Here is an 8,365-nt window from a genome sequence, read left to right as displayed (position 1 = left end):
AGGGGGATGCTTGGTGTTGGAATTGAAGGTCATGCAGGGCTTGTGTGTTGCAGGGTCAGTGTGCAGGGACCAAGGGCTCCCTTCTCTTTGGGCTGGCTGCAGGCTGTGCAGCCAGAGGTGCAGGCAGGGGTGCCCAGGGCTGTGGTGCAGAGCAGGGTCCCTGCTGTGCCCCAGGGGCTGTGTGCTCAGGCAGGGCCTCTGCCGCCTACCAGGCACAGCACTCAGCCTTCCTGGGGAGCTGCCCAGGGCACTGCAGGGAGAAGCTGTAGGTGGAAGGAGCCCCCCCTGGCAGGGCAGGGCAGGGTCCTGCTGCTGCCCAGAGCCTGCTGCCTGGGGCAGGCTGCTCACAGTCCCACACCTCCCCAGGGCATTTCCCAGCAAAACTGCAAGGAAAGAGCTACCTGATGGCAATGCAGATTTTACAATCTTCTATTTTCCTGCCCATGTGCTGAAGCAGTCTGATGGTAATGGAGTAATAGCGTCCATGTTAAAGACTAAGGCTCCTTGAGCATTGCTGTAGGTATGAGGCACCTCACACACCTCAGCATACAAAGAGTACCAATGTCACCTTTACTGTTTCTTAGGGAATTATTAGACCTGCTCCTCATGTTCTGCAAACAGGGAGATGTTCCTGGCCACTGGACTTCTCAGTGTACTGGGTCTGGCTGGGATGTTAACTTCCCCTGCAGCAGCCCATACAGTACTGTGCTTTGCATTTGTAGCTAGAACAGCAGTGTTGTCACACCAGCGTTGTTTCTGCTGCTGAGCACTGCTGGCAGAGCATCAGGACTCTCTCTAACCCTCCTAGGGGGTGGGCAAAAAAAGTGAGAAAAGAAACATCACCAAGGCAACTGACCTAAACCAACCAAAGGGATATTCCATACCATATGATGTCACATTCAGCAATAAAAGGTGGAAAAAGGAAGAAGAGGGGAGGGGTGGGCTCTCGTGAAAATGTCGGTCCTCCGCCCGAATGCTGGCTACATGCGTTGAGGCCCTGCTTCAAGGACATGGTCAAGCGTCGCTCATTTGTGGACAGTAGAGAGTAAGTTCTTTCCTCTGCACTTCCACATAGCCTCTATTTGGTTTTGTTTTTGTTTTGTTTTGTTTTTTTTTCCCTTTCCCCCTCTTTTTTCCCCTTTCCTTTTTTTTCCTTTAGTTAAATTGTTTAGTTAATAATAATATTTCCTTAATAATTATTATTTTTTCCTTTAATTAAATTATCCTTATCTCAACCTGTGAGTTGTTCTTTACTTTACTTCTTCCCCTCCGCATCTAAGGAGGGGGAGTGAGAGAGCAGTTGTGGTGTTTAGCTGCCTAGCACGGTAAAACCACCACACTCAGATTACTCTAGATTCTGTTCTACCTCTTGCTGTAGACCTAGACTGACTGTTGCAGAGCCCACAGCGCAGCCCCCTGCTTTGTTGTGACACTCAGAGCACCAACCAGAGGTAAGCCAAGCAGCTGCAGAAAGCTCTCCTGGAATTCAGTGAGGCAGTGTGGTGTTTGTAGGGTATTCTATGAGAGGTGCAATGGATTTTGGTCAGAGAAATCCTTAAATTTTGTACAGTCTTTGCTTCTTTTGGACAGGCTCCCTTGACCAGAAGCACTAAATGTGTAACAGCAGCTCCATCACTGAGTTCCTCCTGCTGGCATTTGCAGACACACAGGAGCTGCAGCTCCTGCACTTCTGCCTCTTCCTGGGCATCTACCTGGCTGCCCTCCTGGGCAACAGCCTCATCATCACAGCTGTAGCCTACAACCACTGCCTCCACACCCCCATGTACTTCTTCCTCCTCAACCTTGCCCTCCTCAATCTGTGCTCCATCTCCACCTCTATCCCCAAAGCCATGGCTAATTTCCTCTGGAACACCACAACCATTTCTTATGCAGGATGCACTGCACAGGTTTTTTTGTTAGTCTTTTTGATTTCAGCTGAATTATCTCTTCTCACCATCATGGCCTACGACCGCTACGTTGCCATCTGCAAGCCCCTGCACTATGGAAGCCTCCTGGGCAGCAGAGCCTGTGCCACCATGGCAGCAGCTGCCTGGGGCAGTGGGGTTCTCCACGCTGTGCTGCACACTGCCAATATATTTTCACTGCCTCTCTGCCATGGCAATGCTCTGGACCAGTTCTTCTGTGAAATCCCCCAGATCCTCAAGCTCTCCTGCTCAGACTCCTACCTAAGCGAAGTTCAAGTTCTTGTGGTTACTGCTTTTCTATTTGGGGGTTGTTTTGTTTTCATTGCGCTGTCCTATGTGCAGATCTTCAGGGCCGTACTGAGGATCCCCTCGCAGCAGGGACGGCACAAAGCCTTTTCCACATGCCTCCCTCAACTGGCAGTGGTCTCCCTCTTTATAAGCACTATTATGTTTGCCCAACTGAAGCCCCTCTCCATCTCCTCTCCATCCCTGGACCTGGTGCTGGCAGTTCTGTACTCAGTGGTGCCTCCAGCAGTGAACCCCCTCATCTACAGCATGAGGAACCAGGACCTCAAGGATGCTGTGTGGAAACTGATGACCAGGTGTTTTTCATAACCAATAAACATTCTTGCCTCCCTTCTTCCGAAAACAACTGAAAACTTTACTCACAATAGACCTTGCCTGTCCTTTGTGCTGTTTTTACTTTCCAGTAGTATTATGAGTAATTTTGTTCACTTAGAAATAATATTCTTCATTTTGGTTTTCTATTTAAACAAAATAAAGTAACTTTGTTTCTTATATATTTTCTCTGAGGCCTTTTCTGTGTAGGCAGCGGCAGTACCCATGTGCAGAGGTGAAGGGCAAAGAGCCAGGCCAGGAAGCACCATCACTGGGTCCGTGCAGAGCTGCTCTCTTGTCACTGCCACCCTCTCCTTCTGAGCCCTGCTGGTGGTGTAAGGCTTGGCTGCTCCTGTAGCTTGGTGCCAGTGCTGCTTCTTGTCTGTGTTGGGACCACAGGCAGGGACAGGCAGTGGGCACTTGAATGACACATCTGGCCTCCAGAAGACCTAAATGTAGCTCTGATGAAAGGACTGGCTACTCCTGTAGCTTAGTGTTAGTGCTGCTGTGTAGCTATGCTGGGCCTGCAGGACAAAGTGCAAGACCTGAATGCAGCTCTGGGATGTGCCTCCTTGAATCTCTGAGGTCCCCGTGCCCATTCCTCATGCCTTGGGGCGTCTCAGAGGACGGCAGAGCAGCGTGATGTGCCACAGGGCTGAGGTGCCTCCCAGCCTCTGGCAGTGGTTACAGGAGCCAGAGTGACACTGCAAGCACTGCAGTGCACTGCCTGTGTGTGTGCAAGGCAGGGGACTCGTGTCTCTGAACAGCCCTGTGTATGAACAGTGCATGAGGCCAGCTCAGATGTGGGCACCTCACAGAGCCCTGGCATTTCTCTGGGTGTGTGACCTCAGTCTTCTGTCACCCTCCTTGCACAGGTTCATTGCATGTAGCCCTCTCTGCTATGTCAGCTACCCTGCCTTTCTGGACTGGTGATGACAGCCAACTGGTGGCTGTTGGTGATAGCCAACATGGCTTCACTAGGGGCAGATCATGCCTGTCAACTCTGGTGGCCTTCTACAATGGGCTTACAGCACTGGTGGTACAAAATTTATCAGTGACATGGACTGCGTGATTGAGTGTAGTCTCAGTGAGTTTGCTGAAGACACCAAGCTGGGTGGTGCAGTTGACACGCAGCAGGGAAGGGATGCCATCCACAGGGACCTGGACAGCCTTGAGAGGGGGGCCTGTGAGAACCTCATGACATTCAACAAGGCCAAGGTCCTGAAACTGGGTTGGGGCAATCCCAAGCACAAATACCAGCTGGGTGGAGAATGGATCGAGAGCAACTCTGAGGAGAAGGACCTAGGGATTTTGGTGGATGAGAAGCTCATCCACCAAAAGTGAAGACAGGCTGAGAAAGATGGCTCTTTTCAGCCTGGAGAGACCTTATAGCAGCCTTCCAGCACCTAAAGCTGGTCTACAGAAAAGCTGGGGAGGGACCTTTTGTCAGCGACTGTCATAATAAGAGAAGGGGTAATGTTTTGAAACTAAAAGAGGGTACTTTTAAAGTAGATATAAGGAAGAAATTCTTTCCTTTGGGGGGTGGTGATCACTGGAACAGGCTGACCAGAGAAGTTGTGGCTGACCCATTCCTTGCCCCTTCATGGGGCAAGGTCTCTGCCGCCTACCAGGCACAGCACTCAGCCTGCCTGGGGAGCTGCCCAGGGCACTGCAGGGAGAAGCTGTAGGTGGAAGGAGCCCCCCCTGGCAGGGCAGGGCAGGGTCCTGCTGCTGCCCAGAGCCTGCTGCCTGGGGCAGGCTGCTCACAGTCCCACACCTCCCCAGGGCATTTCCCAGCAAATTTTGCATTGCTGTAGGTAGCCACAAGAGCAACTCTGAGGAGAAGGACCTAGGGATTTTGGTGGATGAGAAGCTCAACATTGATCAGAAGACTGGAGCAACTCTCCTATGAAGAAATGTTGAGGGAACTGGGCTTGTTTAGTTTGGAGAAAAGAAGTCTCCAAGGAGATCTCATTGCGTAAAAATGTCTTCCTTCCTTCAGGTTTTCTCTTGTTTTCAGGATTGGTAGTGGATGGGAGCTAGCCTTAGCAGTGAGAACTGAAACAAAGAAGGCATTCAGTAATTCTGTGTTCTCTGTATCCACTGTCACCAAGGTACCTGCCTCATTTAGCAGTACACCCACATTTTTCTTAGTCTTCCTTTTGCTGCTGATTTATTTGAAAAAGCCTTCCTTTTTGTACTTGATGTCTCTTGCTGAATTTAATTCTAACCAGGCCTTGGCCTTCCTCATTACATCCCTGAATTCTCTGACAGTGTTTCTATATTCCACTTGGGTGGTCTGTCCCTTCTTCCACATCACGTACACTTTCTTCTTCTGTTTACCCAGGATCTCCTTGCCCATCCACACTGGTCTCCTGCCTCCCTTTCTCAACCTCTTTCTCATAGGGATGCACCAATTCTGAACTTGAAGGAAGTGGTACTTGAATATTAGCCAACTTTCCTGGGCCCCCTTTCCCTCTAGGACCTTTGCCCAGGGGATTTCTCCAATTAGGTCCCTGAAGAGGTCAAAGTTAGCTCTCTTGAAATCCAGGATTGAGGTCCTACTTTTTGCCCTTCTTCCTCCTTTCAGGATCTTGAACTCCAACATCTTGTGATCACTGCAGCTGAGACTGCTCTCAACCTTCACAGTTCCAACTAGACCATCTCTGTTTGTTAGTACCAGGTCCAGCACCAGGTCTTCTCCTTTTTTGCTTACTTACCACCTGACTCAAGAAGTTACCCACAATGTTCTGCACTAACCTCTTGGATAATTTGTTCTGAGTTGTATTGTCTTCCCAGCAAATATCAGGGTGGATAAAGTCCCCCATAAGAGGGGGACTTTAACTCCTGTTAAACTCTGTTCCCTCTCTGAGCTCTGGGCATCCTTTGCTGTCTCTGGTGTTCAACTAGCATGAGCGGTACAGCATGTCATACCTGTACCTTATCACCAGCATCCCTGATGATATCTATCTCCCTCTCCCATTGAATCTAGTTTAAAGCCCAATCAATTAGCCCTGCCACCTGATGACCAAGGACTGTCTTCCCCCCTTTAAGACGAATCCTGTCCAGTGCTAGCAAGCCTGGTGCCATGCAAGTGTTTCTGTTACCAAAGAACCCAGAATTTTGGTGATGACACCAGCCACAGAGCCACGTGTTAATGGACACTATCCTTTTGTTCCTGTCACTGTCAGTACTGGGGAGAATGAAGGATAAGATGCTTTGTGCATCTTATCTTATTTGTGCATCTTATTTTGTTCCTGATCATCCATCCCAAATCCTTGAAGTCCCTTTTGATTGCTTTCGGACTATGCATTGCCACTTCTTCTCCCAGATGTAGGACCAGCAATGAATAATAGTCTGAGGGCTGAACCAAGCTTGGAAGTCTCCTTGTGCTCTCCTTAACCTGGGCCCAAAGAAGGCAGCAGACTTCCCTTAGAGGAGGATCTTAGAGGAGGATCTCTTCTACATATTGGACCCTCTGTTCCCCCAGTTGTGGAGTCACCCATGAATAAAACCTGCCTTTTCTTTCTCCTGCCAGTTTTTACTGTACAGGGGGTTGGCCTTTCCAACCCTAGCAATATCTCTGGTGGAAGAGGGATTGTTGCCTTCTCCATCGATCGATTGCCTTTCAGCCTCCAAGGGACTCATACCTGTTCCTCAGGGCTACCAGAGATGGGCGAAGGCAGATTTTGTCTGCCACCTCAAGCCTGGACTTGTTACCATTCATTCACATCCTTGCAGGTTCTGCCTTGTGTCTGCTTGGGGATGAATACTGCATTCCGTTCATGCTGGGGAATTCCTGGTGCCTGTTCTTGTTCCACAGAGGCCAGAGATAGACACCAGCAATCTATCTCCCTCTCTGAATCCTAGATGCTCCTCACTTTTTCAACATCTTTTCATAGCTCAGCTACCATGCAGAGCAGGTCTTACACCTGCTCACATCTCATGCAATTGCTGTCTCTGCAGCTGCCAAACTGTTAGGAAGCATGGCCAAAAGCACGACAGACACCAGTATGGTCAGATCATGCTCTCTCTTTATTACCCGGATAGCCTGACTTTTATAGCAAATTTATCAGGGGCGAATAGTGTCTCACACAAGATTATTGGTTGAAAGCACTCAGACAAACAACTGCAAGAAAACAACCCCACCTGCAAGAAAACAACCCCCTTGCGATTAGCAGTCATGTAGACCTTGTCCTTGAAGCCAGCTGCTGGTAACAATATTTTTCTGAATTCCTCAATTGGGCGATGTGGGAACACTATCATGGGAACTTCTCATAGTTACCCTGGTAGCTTGGTTTGCTCAGCTACAGCAAGCCATGGGATTTGCTGAGGCCTACTCCTGGTTGCTTTAAAACAAGCTCAGATCGAACAACTGTTCCATGGACTCATGTCCATGCCCTTTGTGCCAATTCCCAACAATTCCCCCTTTTTCTTTTTGTACGAGCAGTACTTGGCTGAAGGTTTTTTCCATCAAACGTTGAATACATTACATAACACAACTTAAACATAATAACACTACAATTACTATAATCACTTAATGGTACAAGGTATGTAACAAAAGGTGTGCTAGGGCTGGCTAGACTTGCACAGAAGGTGGTGGTATTCAGTTCCCTAGCTAGAGATACCCAGACATTCTCCTTAGGATCGAAGGCTGTCCTTGGCAGTCCTTGAGGTGTCGCAGCCCACGTCATTGTCAGAATGATTATCAGGAACCTCTTCATGGTCGTCTTCGGCGTGTGCAGATTCTATGGCTGCTTTAGTCCACTTTGCTAACACTACAATTACTATAATCAAGAGCATGAAAACACTCACCGCCGTAACCTGCGACCACCGCCTCCACACCCCCATGTATTTCTTCCTCCTCAACCTTGCCCTCATTGACCTGGGCTCCATCTCCACCACTCTCCCCAAAGCCATGGCTAATTCCCTCTGGGGCACCAGGGCCATTTCCTACTGGGGATGTGCTGCACAGATCTTTCTGCTTCTCTTGTTATTTTCAGCAGAGTTCTCCCTTCTCACCATCATGGCCTACGATCGCTACGTTGCCATCTGCAAGCCCCTGCACTATGGGAGCCTCTTGGGCAGCAGAGCCTGTGCCACCGTGGCAGCAGCTGCCTGGGGCAGTGGCTTTCTCAATGCTTTCCTGCACACTGCCAATATATTTTTACTGCCTCTCTGCCATGGCAATGCTGTGGACCAGTTCTTCTGCGAAATCCCCCAGATCCTCAAGCTCTCCCAGTCAGACTTCTACTTAAGGGAAGCTGTTATGGTTGTAGTAACTGCTTTTCTATTGTTGGGGTGCTTTATTTTCATTGTGCTGTCCTATGTGCAGATCTTCAGGGCTGTCCTGAAGATCCCCTCGCAGCAGGGGCAGCACAAAGCCTTCTCCATGTGTCTCCCTCACCTGGCTGTTGTCTCCCTGTTTATCAGCACCGTTTTGTTTGCCCACCTGAAGCCCCCCTCCATCTCCTCTCCATCCCTGGACCTGGTGGTGGCAATTCTGTACTCGGTTGTGCCTCCAGCAATGAATCCTTTCATCTACAGCATGAGGAACAAAGAGCTTAAGGATGCTGTGTGGAAACTGATGACCAGGTGTATTTAATACATAACAGAGTTCTTTCTTTGTTCTGCAAATCACTCAAAATGTTATGCACGGTATGCCAAGTCTGTCTTAGGTTGTTGAGTTGTTACTTTTTGTTTTTCAGTTTTATTCTTACAAAAGCTGTCCACAAAGAAATGCCATTTTTCATTTTGCTTTTCTATTTAAACCAATTAAATTTATTTTTTTTTATTTTTATTTATTTATTTTTTTTTTAATA

At 48.8% G+C, this 8,365-nt stretch overlaps 1 protein-coding gene across 1 annotated transcript; it reads left to right on the top strand.

Annotated features, from left to right (window-relative positions):
• Positions 1-1,613: 1,613 nt before the first annotated feature.
• Positions 1,614-8,148, top strand: LOC311220591 (olfactory receptor 14I1-like; the record flags this gene model as incomplete). The annotated part of the gene is made up of 2 exons (XM_084304154.1): positions 1,614-1,907; positions 7,879-8,148. The coding sequence occupies 2 exons, from the start codon at positions 1,614-1,616 to the stop codon at positions 8,146-8,148; spliced, it is 564 nt and encodes a 187-aa protein (XP_084160280.1).
• Positions 8,149-8,365: the final 217 nt, after the last annotated feature.

Source organism: Netta rufina (genome assembly GCF_964035555.1).
Source record: "Netta rufina genome assembly, chromosome: 35".
Lineage (NCBI taxonomy): Eukaryota > Metazoa > Chordata > Aves > Anseriformes > Anatidae > Netta > Netta rufina.
Note: the sequence above shows the minus strand (reverse complement) of the source record. Positions and strands in the feature narration are given on the sequence as shown.